General features: G+C 43.4%; 1 protein-coding gene and 1 non-coding gene across 4 annotated transcripts in view; one reads left to right on the forward strand and one right to left on the reverse strand.

The window, feature by feature from the left end:
* Positions 1-981: 981 nt before the first annotated feature.
* The window catches only part of ZNF609 (zinc finger protein 609), a 226568-nt gene continuing 209515 nt past the window's right edge, over positions 982-18034 (reverse strand). For 2 of the 3 annotated variants that reach the window (XM_060097186.1, XM_060097185.1), the window contains 6 exons: positions 8381-8468; positions 5320-7660; positions 3713-4079; positions 2000-2175; positions 1535-1751; positions 982-1060 (listed from right to left, as the gene is read on the reverse strand). In XM_060097186.1, the coding sequence (XP_059953169.1) occupies positions 987-1060; positions 1535-1751; positions 2000-2175; positions 3713-4079; positions 5320-7660; positions 8381-8468 (3263 nt within the window). In that variant the 3' untranslated portion in view covers positions 982-986. The remainder of the gene's footprint in view (positions 1061-1534; positions 1752-1999; positions 2176-3712; positions 4080-5319; positions 7661-8380; positions 8469-18034) is intronic. The other variant, XM_060097187.1, reaches the window with a different exon arrangement.
* On the forward strand, positions 17195-17267 carry TRNAA-CGC (transfer RNA alanine (anticodon CGC)). The gene has a single exon. It is a non-coding gene; the product is annotated as a tRNA-Ala (tRNA).

The raw sequence follows: 18034 nt of genomic DNA on the forward strand, positions 1-18034 counted from the left end.
ATGGTGGGGCAAATGCCTTGGTCTCCCTTTCCAGGCTGGGCTCTGAGCGTTTACATGTGCTCATGTGAGAGGGGAGAAGTCTTCATATTTGAAGACCTTGTTTTCACAACTGCAGAGAAAACAGCCCCCAGTTTCTTTCCTGAGATTCTAATCCCTCCATGTGCTGCCAGTTCCCAGGGCCCAAACCACTGGGGAGATGCAGGGTCTGGTGATGGTGGTAATGATGGTGAGAGGGGTATGGCTGCTGTGCTGTCTTCAGACCTTACCCAGTGCTCGGGGGTCCCTCCCTGGGGGGCTTGGTACTGCTCCGGCAGCTGACCAGGGGCTTGGGGAACAGACCAGTGACTTCTCTGGGCTGAGGCCATGTTCCCCTGGTTGCTCCCCGTGCCTTCACCTCCACAGAGGCCACAACAGTCACTACTGTGGCCAAGAGAATAAATATTTTTGCTAAGTACCGGCTCTCCAGCTCCTGAGGAAGAGGGAGGGTCAGGGAGTCCAGGGGTCTGGTGGAGGCGAGATAACCAAGGGTCTGCCTTCAGTCATGGTGGGAACGGCAAACAGGATGATCAATACCATTTAACTGATGTCTAAATGGCACCTCCAGCACCTCCTTGGGTGAGCCAGTCCGGGCCCGTGAAGCTGACTTTATCCGGGCACTTGGTGTTCTTTCTGCAAGGGAAACATGGACAGATAACCAGGCATTCAGCCGGCTAGTAAAAACAACCACAGGGTGGTGCTCCAAGAAAATGAACTGCAGAGGAGGCCGGTCCTGGTCGCTAGGGAAGCCGTGTTCCACAGCTCCTCTTGGAGGCAGATGGCTTCATGGGAGACTTACACAAGAGGCTTGCCCAGGGTTCCACCATTTCCAGACCACAGCCCACAGAGCTATCATCCTTCACCGTGGCTCTGCAGGGATTCTGTGACCCAGGTATCACCTATCCCTGCTCTCTAGGTGTTGCCCCAAATTAAAAACTTACTTACCATTCTCACCTCCGGGGGGGTGGGTAGAGTGAAGGAGTCGAGCCTTGCTGGCTGGCAACAATGGCTGTAGAAGAAAGCCCTGAGTGAGAAGGAGGATGTGTTAGTGTGGCACTCCCAGGCCCTCCCCTTAAGCACTCTCCCTTTTTGCCAGCTGAGTGGGTATTGGGAAGAGCTTCTCCTTAAATTCCTAGCTCCTCTGAGTTCTGGGGTGCTGACAGAAGAAAATCTGATGCTTGGATAGATAACAGCGGCTCGGGATAGACAGTCAGGCTCTGTTTCTCAGTTGCTTGTTACTCTTTGGCTGTGAGAACACCTGCTCCTTATTCTTCTGAATACCAAAGTCAATTTTCTGGAGGAGTTTGAGAATCCCCAAGCTCCAAGGGACGAAACAAATGTCATGATTTTATTGATTGTCTGCAAGAGGCTAGGATTATGGACAGATGAGACGCTCAAGGGAAAAAAAGGGGGGGGGGTTCTTGCTAGGGGCCCCCTGCTGTGGGCAGTGCTACTGGGATGGAGTAGAAAGGATAGGAAGTGGGGAAGTGAGGCTTACCTGCTGCATAGGGTAAGTTGTACTGTGCTGGGAGCAATGAGTACCCCAAGTGGTGGTGGTGGTGGTGTGTGGACATCAGGCGCTGAGAAGGGGAGGTTCGGGGCCGGTCAACACTCCTTTCACCCCCGCCTGCTCCCCCGACGCTGCTACAGCTGCCACCACCCCCAACCGCCCCACAGCCTCCCCGATCTCTCTCCTGAGAAGTTTTATCACTTATCTGGAAAGGAAAGCAGACACAAAAGCTCTACTGTGAGACACATACATGAAAGCAAGATGCCCAGAGCCCACATTACGACTCCTTAAAGATGCAGGACACCTAAGAATCAAGGAGGTGCCTGGCAGAGCTACTGTCAAGTCAGCCAAACCACACTGTGGTTAGGACTTGAACTAGTCCATCTTCTCCCAGACCCTGGATCTGGCCTTATTGGTCTCTGACAACAGTCAGTGTCACTGCACTTCCCTCACCGTGGGAGACTTGCTCTTGTAATGACTGGCATGCTGCTGCAAGAGGTCCAGGGCTTTGGACTCTGAGCTGGATTTACAACTGACACTGGGGCTGGCTCGTGCCTTGTCAGCATCTTCACCCCCTGAGACCTTGCTGCCATACGGGGAGAAAGAGTAGCTGGAAGGCAGGTAGGAACCTGGGGAAGAGAAATAAAGCAGTCAAAGCAATGGGAGAGGGAGAAGAAACTCTGCTTCAGTGAGCCTGGTGAGGCTCAGGCTGAGATATTTTCTACCACAGTGTCTTCGGGCTGAGACTCAGTGTGTACTTCCTTTACTGAGCTCTAGAGGCAAACAGCTAAGGGATATTAGGAACATGGCCCTCAGTTTCTGGGGAACCAACTTCCTTAGAGCCCCAATCTCAGATTCATCTTGGAGAGGTGACACAGTCATAGCATTTGAAAGGTATTGGATCTGGAGATGTCCTTGGGCTCAAATCCTTCCTCTACTTACCAGTTAGGTAACCCTGAACAAAATTAACAGATTAATTAGCTCAAATTAACCTTTTGAGCTTCAGTTTCTTGACCATCAAAATGAAGATACCAATACTTATTTCACAGGATGCCAGAGAAGATTAAATAAGATAATGTACATAAATCACCTAGTCCAGTGCCTGGCACAGAGCGAGTACTCAACAAATGGAACAACTTTTTATATAGAAGGACTGGGGTAACAGGAGAAAGGAATACTACAGGATGAGACAATTTCCTATCTCAGTTTGAAAAGCCAACCTGTCCTATTTAGTATTGCCTTATGATGTCAATATCAAGACTATTTCAGCTGCTCTCCTATAGGGAGGTGGGAGCTCCAAGAAGTGAAAGAAGGAGTCTTCCACCCCAGAAGCATCCCACATGGCTCTTCAGGCAACAGAGATCAGTGAGTAAAGTGAGCCTTTTCTTCTAACAAGTTAAAAAACACTTTAACTCCTACCTTGTGCCCCCCTCCCCAAGAACTCATGGATGGCAGTATAGAGTTTATCTTCCCCAGACTGAATCTTTCTAGCTGGACTTACCCCAAGTCTGACTTCAAACTGCTCTTCCCCTCACCGACTGCCTCCTGACCTTACAGCTAAACACAATCTTGCCAGTGAATACATGCACTCTCCTGGGTTGAATTTTATTTGTTCCACGTTTCTCTCCTGCTACAATTAAGTTGTAAGCTCCTTGAGGGGATTGAGCTAGTCTTCCCTATTTCTTTTGTATTCCCCACAGTGCCTAGCACATTGCAAAATGTAGAAAGTATGTGTTTTTGTTTGTTTGTTTTTCTGGCCACGCCCCAAGGCATGTGGGATCTTAGTTCCCTGACCAAGGATTGAACCTGTACCCGCTGGGAACCCCAGGGAAGTCCCTAGAGTATGTGTTCAGAAAATCCCAGCTGAGGGAAGACAGCTCTGGTAGAGAGGGGGTTTTGCCTTTAGTTATCCATAATAATTGACTGTAGAGTCAACCCTCTAGCTAGTGCAAGGGAGGGAGGAGTGGTCCCACAGACTGTAAGTAGGGGTCATTCAAGGAGCTCAGGATTAGTGACCACTTCACAGAAGGCCACATTCAAATCAGAGCTGTCATCTACCTGAGCCTCAGTAAGCCTTAGAGCTGAGCAAGAAAACTCTGGATTCGAAATCTGTGCCTCATTTACCTTCCCATTGAATGGAACAGCAGCTGGAATTTGGTGCCGTACCTGGGTAGTTCTGCATCATCACGGCAGGCATGCCCCGGTAGCTGGGGTGGTTGGGGTCATAGGACTGGCTGTAGGAGTAGCCGTGCATGTAGGGGATGTAGGACTGGTGCTGGGTGAGGGGAGAGGACACAGGCACGTGGACACTTGGTCGGGGCTCCTTGCTCCCGAGGCGGGATTCCTCAGACGTGGGCAGCTTGCAGTCACTACTTGTGCTTTCCTTCCCGTCCTCCTTGGGAACAGAGTCCTTACTCCGACTCCTTTCCTCCTTCAGTTTGCGTTCCCGCTCCTCCTTCCACCGCTCGTCCTCTGACTTGATGTCTGAGTACTTGGCAGGATAAACATATGTCCACATCCGGGGCTCTGCTTCCTACAACAATCACAGAATGAGCTCTGAGTGTTTTACAGAGATAGAGATTTCAAGCCCAATGTCCCCATAGAAACACCAGAGCAGATAATACTAGACATCTGGGGCACAGAAGGATCTTGGCCTCTACTGACCTTTTGTTTAAAATCACCTCTGGTCCCTCCTGCTTAAATGCCTCTCTCCTCCCCCCATAAAAGGAAATAAGATGTGGTGAAAGAAAGGGAAAATCCACCAGTGGGTCTTCTCTAGGAGAGAACAAGCATTCTGGGGCAAGGACTCCTTGACTAGAAGAAGCTGTTCCCTTTCCAAGGATATTTAGGTGGTTTCCCTTCTTTAGAGCAAACTCGGGGCAGAGAGCTACACGTGCTGCCCCGCTCAGAGGAGGGTGGTCTAACTGTGGCACAAAGACGGAAGGGGAGACTTTCCAAGTCTGAGGAACAGAGCAAAATGTAAGACCAAGTTTTTAGTTCTAACTCTGCCTAGAAAATCTTTTTGAGAGTAACTCGGTCTGAGTTGCATACTTCTGGCCTACTTTAAAAAATGGAGAGACCACCATTAACTCATTCCATAGGAACCACACAGTGGAAGAAACACTGGACTAGGAATCACTAGATACCTGAGTTCCAGTTCTGGCTCTGCCAGTTAAGTCTCATGTAATTCCAGACAAATCAAGCTAACTTACCTGGGCCTCTCTTGTCAAATGGGGAAAACATCTTTTACTGGTGTAAAAAGTGCTTTTAAAAAAAAATGTTAGGGCTTCCCTGGTGGCGCAGTGGTTAAGAATCCGCCTGCCAACACAGAGGACACAGGTTTGAGCCCTGGTCCGGGAAGATCCCACATGCCATGGAGCAATTAAGCCCATGCACCACAACTACTGAGCCTGCGTTCTAGAGCCCACATGCCACAACTACTGAAGCCCGCGCACCTAGAGCCCGTGCTCCGCAACAAGAGAAGCCACCGCAATGAGAAGCCCGCGCACTGCAACAAAGAGTAGACCCCGCTCGATGCAACTAGAGAAAGCCCGCGTGCAGCAACAAAGACCCAACGCAGCCAAAGATAAATAAGAAACAAACAAAAAAAGTTAAAATGATTTACCAAAGTAAAAAGTAAAGAATCCGTAAAACCATAAGATTTCTTCTGCTAATCTGTATTCTGTTGATTCCCTACAAAAGGACAGCCCTGATTTGTGAGGGAGACAGAAAAAGTATCAAACGGTATTTCTATTTCCTTCTGGAACAGTTACCTGTCGGTACCAGAGTATTGGATCCACCTCTGCCTGTCGGCCACACTCGGCACCTGTCTTCGCCTCAGAGGCCTCCTTGCCTAGGTGGCTGGCCTCACTCAGCTTTACTTTAAGTCCTTCCGGGGCCTGGCTGGGGAGCTTGGAAGAGTCATCCAACTTGGGAATAATGACTGATTTGGCAGGGTCAGCCCCTTGCTCCTTGGCCTTCCCGGGTCCTGACTTCACCAGGTCTGTCAGGCTGGGGGCCTTGGTGAGACTTGGTGGAACTGACGGCTTTTGCTTCCATTCTTCCTTGAGTGCTGCCTCCCGCTCCTTCAGGCCCATCTCTGCCTTCTTATCCAGTCCCCGCTGCTGCTGCTCCAAGCTCTGCCGTTTCTGCTGTTCTTCATACTGCTGCCGGTAAGCTGTGTTAGTGCTCAGGAGGTGAGTGTGGTAGCTCTGGTCGCTGTAGCCATAGGGGGGCATATAGGCATACTGGTTGTAGTACAGGGACTGCATATACATGTTGGGACGTTGCTGGATGACGGAGGGCTGCTGACTGGAACTGCTCAGCTCTGGTTTCTTTTCCTCACAGGCATCGTTCTTCACTTTTCCCTCTATGCTCTCAGGCTCCTCATCCTTTTTTGTCTTCAGGGCCTGGCTCTCCACCCCTGCCTGGCTGCTGGAGTTCAGAGCCCCTGGGCTGGATTGTGTGTAACTTGGAGAGTAGTAACTCTCAAAGCCTTGGTAATATGGTGAGTCTTTGCTCTGTGGCTGAGGGGGGAAAAGGGTTTTCTTGGCCCCATCCTTAACCAACTGTTCAGGGTCCTTTGATTTGACGCTTTCCACTTTGCCCTCCCCATCCTCCCCCGCATCAGAGATGTCGGAGTATGCAGGGCTGTTGGTTTTGACTGAGCTGGCTTCAGCCCCATTCTGGGTCACTACATGTAAGGGGGTCATGGGCTGGGTAGGGGTAGTGTTATCTAAGCGGCTACAGCCTCCAATTGAAGGGCTGGGAGCATTGTCCGTGAAGCTGTAGATCTTGTCAGCTTCCGCCTTGATGCTAGCCAGTCGGCTCTGGTGGGGGTCTGAGGAGCCATTTAGGAGCACCTCCATCTTCATCCCATCTCCTGATGATTCCCTGAATGGGCTTTTGCCTTCTTCTGCTCGACACACCTTCCCAGGGGTCAGAGGACTTTCAAGTTCCTTTGAAGATTCCTTCTTTTTTTTGTCTTTCTTTTTCTTGTCCTTGGCTGGAGTCAAGGCAGGGTTGACTGTGAAAGGTTCTCCCATCACAGTGGGCTTGGGCTGAATGGGCTTCAGCTGGGGGCTGTTGGGCATGGCCTGGACCACTGTGGTGGTCAAGCCTGAGGAGGAGCCTGGGCTTGCTGCTGTGAAGGTGGCTGTCTGGAAGGTGTAAATCTGCTGTGGGGGGATGGCAGGGGCAATGGGCCGGGCTGACTTTAAACTTTTGGAAGGAATCTTTTCAGGTTTCAAACTAGAGGGCTTTTTACATTTTTCTTTTTCCATACACTTCCTTTCCAAAGAATCAAAGGCGTCATTGCTTGTTTCATCCATTACTGAGGGTCCATCATCAGAGCCATCATTGGATAAGGCCCCGAGATCTGTGTCCCCTTCCCCACTCAACTTTTTCTTACAGAGGCCTTTTGTGCTGAACTTGCTTGAAGGAGAAGGGCTATGGGGCTCTATGAGCCGAACTTTGGGGGTAGCGGAGCGGGCAGGGGACAAGGAACCTTTTTGTGAGACAGATGCACCATTGCAGCTCCCGAGGTCTGCATGTAGGGTGGGCTCCTCTCCGTACTCACTGTCTCCATCTGCTTCTGGCTTGCTGTCGTCATCTGTATGGGCATGAGCTTGGTGGTACTTAAGTCCATTGATGTGCTTGTACTTTTTGTTGCAGTTTGGGTGGGGACAGTCAATCAGTACTGGGGAAGGACAATTTCTGTCTAGAACAGTGGGTTCCACTTTGGTCCCAGGAAGGGGGCCAGTGGCTGAGCCCATGGAATTAGTACGGACACGCTTGCTCCCTTTGGAGTCCTCTGAGCTAGAATTCAGCTCCATGTCTGAAAGGGGTTTGTTTTTCCGCTTAGTAGCTGAGGAAGGGCTGGCCTTGACATCCTCAGAGGTGCTGCTGGCAGCTGGGCGATGTTCTGAAGAATTCTGGCTGCCCCGACGGCCTTTGCTATTGGCTCCAGCTCGGGTTTTGCTGCTACTGCTGGTCCCTTTGCTGTCAGAGGCTGTGGCTGTCTCATTGACAGGTGTGTTACTGTTGGGACGCATACGTTTGCCTCTACCCCGACCGTTGCGCATTTCCAAGTCACTGGTGGGAGAGTCACAGAACCTTGGCAAATGACAAACACAACAGGATATTATTAAGAAAAAAAGCTATCTTCAAACCAGTTTAGCTGCAGCCTCCAGAAGAACTGTCCATATGGTAACTATCATTTTCAGTGAATATGATTTGTTAAAGGAACTTCTGAAAGCATGGTAACTGCATTAACTGGTGAGCTCCTAGAATGTTATCTGCATACTAACTATAAATTATTCCCCAAGATTTGGGTTCCCCTAACCCTGACAAACTGGAAATTAATATTAGGAACAAGCCGTAAAGTGCTATTCACTGAAATATCAGTCTTACGGCCAACTGCAACTTGAAAAGGTCCTTGTGAAACCCAGAATGTCTAGTGGAGTTTATGAAACTGAAAATGTTTTTGAGTTTAAACTTCTGAGAGACAGCTACTATCAAAAAACATCATCAATGAATGCTTGTTCACCTGTAGTCAGATTCTGCCTTGGTCTCAAGGTGACTGTAGGTAGAAGCCAGAATTCAGTCATTCCAGATAAAGGCTTAAATAGGATCTTCTCACCATTCCTACCCATTGATTTATTCTTCTTGAATGCCAGATGAATATAATGCCTTCCCTTGTTTCTATAACATAACTGTCCTTTAAAAGCTGGGTGTCTTTTAAAAGCTGTCCAACTCTAACAGGATAAAGGTATAAGGGATCACTGATGAGGGTGGTTCAGATTAACATAAACTAAAAAGCTGTAGAGTGCTTACCTGGGGGGTGCCCAGTCATGTCGTGTGCAGTCAAGAAGTGTACCTACGTAAGTCTTGTTCCTCCATGTTACATTCACTACCAACATCCCTGGAAGACAAGAAGACTCAGATATAGACAAGAGAAATGCTGTTGACCACTGAGAAGAGTATTTTCCATTTGAGTAGCATTCTGGCTCCTGTAGGAGGGTTTAGGGGGTGCTCTAGGTCCCAGTGGGCCTAACAGCATTAGGCTGGAATAGTTCCACGGGAACTGCCTACAACACTACCAGGGCCCCTTAGGATGGGCAACGGTTGCAAAGATTCCATGGTCCAGTTAAGGCACATTTTCCTAACTTTTAAAAAATGATGCAGTGTTTCAAATACACTAAAAAAATACAAAGGATAACTAAACAAAAACTCATGTACCCACCACCCAGCTCAATGGATTTACAAAATTTTGTGCTACACTTGCAACAGATTTATTTTTTAAAGAATAAAACACCATAGTTGAAAACCATTGTTTACTATATTTTCAAACTTGCCATTGATGGGATCATGCTAGGTATGTAACTTACCTTTCTCACTTAACATTACAAATTTGAGATTTATCAATGTTGACATGAAGAGCTTAACCCATTTATTTTAATGGTGCTCAAGTATGTCATTGCATGATTTGACCACAATTTATACATACTGTTGATGGAAATTTAGATGTTTCTTGCACATTTTCACTCTTAAATGACATCACAATCAACATTCCTGACATGTTCATTTTATTTAAAAATGGTTTTGAATAGATACCATAGTCACACTCCAAAATTTAAAAGGTAGCAAAAGAAAAATGCAAACAAACCCCAATATAAAATGAAGTGTCCCTCCTGTCACTGTTCTTCAGCTTTTCAGGTCCCATACTCAGAAACATCCATGGATATCCATGTACTCCTCCAGAGGTATTTTATATATTTATAAGCAAATATGTCTATACATTCTTCCTCAAATGGTAGCAGTGTACACCAATGTTCTGCACATTTTCCACGTAACCATGTATTTTGGATCATTCCATATGAGTAAACATAGAACTACTTCATTCTTTTCAATGGCTGCATATGAATGAGTTCAAATCGTACCATCATTTATTTATCCAGTCCCCTGTTGATGAACATTTAGGTTGCTTCATTCTTCTGCTGTTACAAATAATGCTGAATAAATAACCTAGTACAAATGTCTTATCTTACATATCACAGAATATGTCTGTAGGATAAATTCCTATAAGTAAAACTGCTAATCACAGAGCATTTGTATTTGGATTTTTCATAAATACTGCCAATTTGCCCTCAGAGAGGATGTACTAATTTATAAACCCACCAGTAGTTCATGAGAACACCTGTTGTCCTTTCCCTGTGGCAACATAGTGTTCTCAAACTTTCTGGTTTTGCCAATCTGATTGGAGAAAAATGGTGTTTTATGTAGTTTTAATGTCATGTTTCTTATTATGAGTTTGTATAGCATTTCATTACAAGATACCATTATGAGACATTTGTATTTACCTTCTAATGAACTGTCTGTTCATATCCTTTGCTCATTTTTTTACTGAATTATAGTCTTTTTCTTATTTGTGACTGTTTACATACCACAGTAAGCCTTTTGACTGTACTACAGATCAGATATTCCCCCCAGTTTGTCATTTGCCAACGGTGGTTAATGCTATGCAGAAATTACTTACTTTTAGGTTGTTACATTTATCAATCTTTTATGGCTTCAGAATTTCTGTCATATTTCAAAAGGCTTCCCCCATTCCATCACTTTATTAATAGTTTTTTTCTTATGGTTTCTTCTAGTATTTTTATGGTTTGATTTTTTTATATTTAAATCTTTGATCCACCTGGAATTTAACATGGTTTAAAATGTCTGACATGGACTTTTTTTTTTTTGGCTGCACCTCACAGCTTGCGGAATCTTAATTCCCCGACTAGGGATTGAATCTGGCCCTAGGCAGTGAGAGCACGGAGTCCTAACCACTGGAACTCCAGGGAATTCCCTGACATGGACTTTTTAATATTGGTTTTTTTTTTTTTTGCCTTAATTCTAAATTATTTTTGGTTAGTTTTACATTGAATGAAGTCAAATATACTAAGCTTTTCCTTTATTTTATTTTATTTATTTTATTTTTTTGGCGGTACACGGGCCTCTCACTGTTGTGGCCTCTCCCGTTGCGGAGCACAGGCTCCCGACGTGCAGGCTCCCGACGCGCAGGCTCAGTGGCCATGGCTCACAGGCCCAGCCGCTACACGGCATGTGGGATCTTCCCGGACCAGGGCACGAACCCGTGTCCCCTGCATCGGCAGGCGGACTCTCAACCACTGCGCCACCAAGGAAGCCCAGCTTTTCCTTTATTGTTTGTGCTTTTTATGTCTAATCACAAGGTCATAAACATTCTACCATGAAATATTTTAAAGGTATCTTTAACAAGCTAAGAATGTTTTTTATATTTTTAGTGGTAGAAAAAAATGAAAAGGAGAATAATATTTTGTCATGTGAAATTATATGAAATTCAAATACTGCTCAGAAATAAAGTTTTATTGGAATATAGCCACATTTATTCATTTGCCCATTGCCTATGCCCGATTTCACACCTCAAGGCAGACAGAGTTGAGTATGTGTAATAGAGGCTATATGGCCCTCAAAGTCTAAAATATTTACTATTTCGCCCTTTACAGAAAAGGTTCACCAACACCTGTTTTAGATCTTTTTTCTAATATGAGCATTTAAGGTCTAAATTTCCCTCATAGCCCACTTTAGTTGCAGTCCACAAGTTTTGATATGTTTTCATTATCATTCAGGTCAAAACATTTAGTTTCCCTGGCTTTTTTTTTTTTTTTTTTTTTTGGATTCTGGATTTATTTAGAAGAGTGTTGTCAAATTTTCAAATACCTGGGAATTTTCCAACTATCTTTTTGTTTCTGATTTCTAATATAATTCTATTGTGATTAGAAAACATACTATATATGATTTCAATTCTTTTAAATTTATTGAGAATTAATTTATGGTATAAAATATGCTCTATCTTGAAGAACATCCCATGTGCACCTGAAAAGAATATTTCAAAATGTATACTCTGCAGTTGTTGGGTAGCCTATAAATGATAGATCAAGTTGATTGATAATGTTTTTCAAATCTTCTATATCCTTATTAATTTTCTGTCTTCTTATCAATTATACTTGCCATTTGTTCTTGCTTATTGGAACTCCTATTTGGACCTTCTAGACTAATCCTCTTATCTTTCTAGCCTATTTCCCATTTCTTTGTCTTCTGGTTGTATATTATAAGGGATTTCCTTCATCTTCTAGGCTACATACTGAAATTTTCATTTTTACCATTTTTAATTTAAAAAAAGTATCCTTGTTTCATGGGATACAGTATTTTATCTCTCTGAAGATATTTCATTATATATTCTTTTCTCTCAATAGTCTTTTGCTCTCTCAGTAGTTTTTTCCCTCTAACTCCTTTTTTTCTGTTTGTTTTGTCCTACATTCTCGTTTCTCAGGTTTTCCTCAAAAAGTTTGGTGATCTTCGGATCTTGTTCATATTTAAATGAAAGGTAATAAAAATTGGACTGGAAGCACTATGTGTGGGCCTTTCCATTAAGCCATGAATACTGGTAGAGATTTTTCCTCCTTCCCAGGACTTGTCAGATTCCCCCAGAGAAGAACTCTTTAATTTCTTACCTGCCTGCCAGTTTCTCTATGTTATATGGATTTTCACTTGGTCCTTGGTACAGCACCCTGCCTTCCTCTATACCCAGTGTCCTGCTCTGGTTGAAACTCTCCGAAGAGTGAACATCAGTTTTCTGTAATGGCAGAGGGGCTGTGTAGGATGGGGATAATAATGTACAGCCTTTGCTTCTTCTCTAGACCTTCAGCCAGTCTTCTGTTTTCAGCTTCACCCCATATTCCCTGTGTTCAAAGGTACTCTGATATTTCCAATTTCTGAATATTTCTAGAAATCTGTGGTGCAAACTCCTTATTCTTGGCTCTCCTTCCTCCCAACCTCAGGTAAACAAAGAAACAAACAAGCTTCTGTTTTATCAGGTCTCTTAAATCAGCATTGTGCATCTGCTTTCTAGTGTCCCAAGTTTTACTGATTTATACCTGGTCTGTCTTCTTTACCTTGTGAGTTTATATCTTAAAAACAAAATCCCTTTACTGACATTTGAATGGGTTTTAGGGGGGAAGGTAGGAGGTAAATGTGTACTTTCAATCTACCAAATTTAACCAGAATACTGAATTTACTTTTTTTAAAAAATAAATAAATTAATTAATTCATTTTTGGCTGTGTTGGGTCTTCGTTGCTGCATGAGGGCTTTCTCTAGTTGTGATGAGCGGGGGCTGCTCTTTGTTGCGGGCTTCTCATTGCAGTGGCTTCTCTTGTTGCAGAGCACGGGCTGTAGGCGTGCGGGCTTCAGTAGTTGTGGCATGCAGGCTCAGTAGTTGTGGCTCGTGGGCTCTAGAGCGCAGGCTCAGTAGTTGTGGCGCACGGGCTTAGTTGCTCCGCAGCATGTGGGATCTTCCTGGTCCAGAGATGGAACCCGTGTCCCCTGCATTGCCAAGCAGATTCTTAACCACTGTGCCACCAGGGAAGTCTCCTTGAATTTACTTTTATTTATCTGTTTGGTATACAGTACTTGGCGTGTACAACCTACCTAGTTAAGTTTCTAATTAGAATTTCTCTAATTCAGGAAAGTCATTACCTATTATATATTAATTTACTGTCTTTCTGCCATTCTTTCATTTTTTTTTCTAGGACTCACGTTGATCTCTCATATATTTTTTCTTTGTGCTTGATTCTTCCAATTTATAATCTTTTCTTTGACTACATGTAGTCTAGAATTTATCCAATGTATTGAGGTTTTTAAAAAATTTCAATGACTATAATATATAATTATATTTAAATGACTTTTTCTCATTTCCAAAATTTTAAACTGGTTAATTTTTCATATCTACATGACATTATTTAATTACTGTTTGGTTCATAGTTTTATTTTTTATTTTTATCAGTTTTATTTTTAATAGAGTTTATTATTGTTTCTCTTTAAGAATTCTAAACATACTTATTACAATCTTTGTACCATATGTTAATTTCATTAGGTGTGCATTCAATTCCTGACAGTTAAATTTTGAAACTAATTTAAAATTTTTGAGATAATTATAGATTCACATACAGTTGTAAGAAATAATAAAAAGATCTCACATGCCCTTTAATGGTAACATTTTGCAACAAAACTATAGTATAATATCTCAACCGAGATTCTGCCATTGATATAATGAAGATACAAAATATTTCCATCAACACATACTTCATGTTTTCCTTTTCTAGCTACACTAATTTCCCTCCCATCCCCACCCCTCCTCAATTCCTGGCAACTAGTAATCTGTTTCTCATTTCTATAATTTTGTCATTTCAAAAAAATTATATAAATGGAATCATACAGTATATAACCTTCTGGGACTGTTTTTTTTTTTCTACCAGCATATAGTTCTCTGGAGATTTATCCAGGTGGTTGTATGCATCAATAGTTTAGTCCCGGGCTTCCCTGGTGGCGCGGTGGTTGAGAGGCCGCCTGCCGATGTAGGGGACACGGGTTCGTGTGTCCCCTACATCGGAGCCTGTGCTCCGCAACGGGAGAGGCCACAGCAGTGAGAGGCCGCGTACCGCAAAAACAAACAAACAAACAAACAAACAACAGTTTAGTCTTTTTAATTGGTGGTTTGGTATGGAGATACCATAGTTTGTCCTACCACTCACCTGCTGAAGGACATCTGGGTTGTTTCCAGTTTTTGGCTATTATGAATAAGCTGCTATACACATTTGTGTACAGGTTTTTGTGTGAACTTAAGTTTTTTGGTTTTTTAAAAATAAGATTTGTTTATTTATTTATTGATTTTGTTTTGGCTGTGCTGCACAGCATGGCATGTAGGATCTTAGTTCCCTGATCAGGGATCAAACCTCCACCCCCTGCAGTGGAAGAGTGAAGTCTTCACCAGTGGACCACCAAGGAGGTCCCCTGAACTTAAGTTTTCATCTCTCCCAAATACCCAAGAATGCAATTACTGGGTCATATTGTAGTTGCATTTAGTTTTTTTTTTTTTTTTTTAACTTTTTAAAAAATATTATTTATTTATTTATTTTTGGCTGTGCTGGGTCTTTGTTGCTGCACGCGGGCTTTCTCTAGTTGTAGCGAGTGGGGGCTAGTCTTCGTTGCGGTGAGCGGGCTTCTCATTTTGTGGCTTCTCTTGTTGTGGAGCACGGACTCTAGGTGTGTGGGCTCAATAGTTGTGGCTCCTGGGCTTAGCTGCTCCGTCGCAATATGGGATCTTCTCAGACCACGGATTGAACCTGTGTCCCCTGAATTGGCAGGCAGATTCTTAACCACTGCACCACCAGGGAAGTCCTCTCTCTCTCTTTTTAATCTTAGCCATTCTAATAGTTGTATAGTAATATCTCATATTGTGATTTTTAATTTGCATTTCCCTAATGCTAATGATGTTAAACATCTTTTTCATGTGCTTATCTGCCATCTGTATATCCTCTTTGGTGAAATATCTGTTCATATTTTAGCTCATTTTCTGACTGGATTGTTTTCTACTGTTGAGTTTTGAGAGCTCTTTATGTATTCTAGATACTAGTCCTCTGTTGGATATTTCTATATATGATATATACACACACACATATATATATATATAATGTAAAGGTTTTTTAGTTGTATTTAGTGGGAGAAATCAGGAAAGGTATGTCTACTCCATCTTCCTGAAAATGGAAGTCCTGGTTAATTTTTAGTGGTTATCTTTCTTAGCATTATATTTCTATTATATATAATTTTGGTTTGCAGTCTCTTTTTTTTTTTTTTTTTTTGCGGTACGCGGGCCTGTCACTGCTGTGGCCTCTCCCGCTGCAGAGCACAGGCTCCAGACACGCAGGCCCAGCGGCCATGGCCCACAGGCCCAGCCGCTCCGCGGCACGTGGGATCCTCCCGGACCCGGGCATGAACCCGCGTCCCCTGCATCGGCAGGCAGTCTCTCAACCACTGCGCCACCAGGGAAGCCCTGCAATCTCTTTTTTAAATGAGATGTTTTTGTTACTAATTTCCCCCTTCTCTGTTTAGCAATTTCTTCCATCTAGCTCCCTAAGGACCTAGTCTGAAGAGGTCTTCTACTGGCCTGAGCCGTTAGAAGATATTTAAGATATCACAGTTCTAATCATTGAACCAGCAGGCAGCTTCTTCACAACTCCTTAGGCTTCCCTCCTCCCCCACTCAATTAACTTTTTTTTTTTTAAGTAACAAATTCTTTATCAAGGGCAATTTTTTTTAAAGCTCCAACAACAGGTAGGTTCTATTATAATCAAACCTAATACAGTAGATTGATTTCATTAGTTGCTCCAATTCTTCACCTTTGTCTGAATCTACACGATTTGCCATGCAACTAACTTGCCACTTGTCACTCTGGTGTGAAGCCCTATACCTATATACCGTTTAAAAAAAATCTGCTTTATAGTTATAATTTATATACAATAACATCCATTCATTTTAAAATATATAATTTGATGAGTGTGATTAATATTGACAGTTGTATAATTACTACCACAGTCAATTTATAGAACATTTCCATTAGTCAAAAAGTACTCAGCCCTTGTGCCATCAGTCTCATTTCACCATCCCCATCCCCAGACAATGACTAATCTGGTTTATATTCCTATAGCTTTGCCTTTTCCAGAATTTCATATACAATGAATCAGACAGCATGTAGTCTTCTACATCTGGCTTCTTTCACTTAACAAAACGCTTTTGAGATTCACCATGTTGTTGCACATATCAGTAAGTAGTTCATTTCTTTTTGTTGCTAAGTCCAATTAACTTTTTAAAAGTCTCCTTCCATGAGACTGGTTGGGGGGTTGGCATCCTACTCCCCTGGTCTCAAGTTCTCTCTATTTATGAACTATCTCTATAGATATTTTCAGTACCAGGAACTCATCCCTCAGGCACTGTTCTCTGGTCCCATACCTGGAGGCCAGCAGGCCCACAGTTTCAGCCTCACTCAGTGACTTGCATCTCTTCTGTTTTTGGTCCATGGATAAGATTATTTTGTTTGTGAGCCCAAACATGTTCTTTGATTTTCACTTTATATATTTTACTTCTTGCTATGTGTTCAGAACAAAAGAGATGTGTTGAAAGTTTGAATACAGTAATTCAATGTGCCCAAAGGCACATTTTCTATGTAATGTATCCAAAGAATAAGACTCTAGAATTCAGACCTCCCTGGTGGCGCCGTGGTTAAGAATCTGCTTGCCAATGCAGGGGACACGGGTTCGAGCCCTGGTCTGGGTGGGTCCCACATGCCACAGAGCAACTAGGCCCATGAGCCACAACTGCTGAGCCTGCGCTCTAGAGCCCGCGAGCCGAAACTACTGAAGCCTGCGCACCTACAGCCCATGCTCCGCAACAAGAGAAGCCACTGCAATGAGAAACCCATGCACCACAATGAAGAGTGGCCCCTTCTCGCCACAACTGGAGAAAGACTGTGTGCAGCAACGAAGACCCAACACAGCAAAAAAAAAAAAAAAAAAAAGAACTGAGCAGAAAAGAAAAAAAAAAACTTAAAAGACTCCAGAATTAGTCTTTTGTTTGTCTTTGGTCATAGACTAATAAAATACTATTTGATTAAGCACTCCCAGGGCCTATCTGTAATAACTCAACTATATTCTTCTTTGATGTAGAATGCTGTCTAAAGATCACTGAACTTGCAGTCAGAAAACCTTAGTCCAAATCCTTGCTCTGGGACTTCCCTGGTGGTCCAGTGGTTAAGACTCAGTGCTCGCAATGCAGGGGGCCCAGGTTCGATCCCTGGTCAGGGAACTGGATCCCGCGTGCCACAAACTAAGAGCCTGCATGCCGCAACTAAAACCCAAAAAAAAAAAAGCTACTTTGTAAATAAGGAAATGGAAGCCCAGAAAGGTTAAGTAATTCACTCATTACTCATTATTGATGAGTGGTCAGATCTTCAAGGCATTACACAGCTATCTCTTAATGGGTTCTGATTCTTTTTACACAACTTCCTTAATATGTCCCTTTATCTTCATCTTAGATAAAAGATACATAAAGGACTGTAGGGAGGCATGGGGCGGGGGGAAGAGGACAGGATTCCTATCCCTTTCTAGGGCCCTGGCATCTTAAGGGAAATGACAAACCTCCTAAGAAAGCAATTGGGCTAAATTCTCTCTGGTTGTTAGCAAAGTGAATTCATATGGATGTCTCCTCCCAGTGATGGGCTGCTCTGATTACTGTATAACCAATTTGAATAGGAACAGGGTACATTTATTTCTAGAAAACGTAAGACTTAGAAGTAGGCACCTCATTTACAAGGGCAGATGAGCATAGCTGTATATAGACAGCAGGTATACAATTAGAAGAGGAATGTTATTCCTACTCTTGAAACAGCTGGGTAGGAACACGTGTTTATAAATCTGTCTCCCTCCTCTGGTATAATCTGCAAACGTTAACAATAATGAATGAGCTGAAAAGATGACAGGTCAGAGTGCTGGAAATGGTAGAGGGGAAGAGGAAAAATTCTAATATGGAAAAACAAAATGGAGGCTTGTTTAAATGTCAAAGCAAACAGTTTG

This window comes from Mesoplodon densirostris, chromosome 4, assembly GCF_025265405.1.
Source record: "Mesoplodon densirostris isolate mMesDen1 chromosome 4, mMesDen1 primary haplotype, whole genome shotgun sequence".
In the NCBI taxonomy this organism is placed as follows: Eukaryota; Metazoa; Chordata; class Mammalia; order Artiodactyla; family Ziphiidae; genus Mesoplodon; species Mesoplodon densirostris.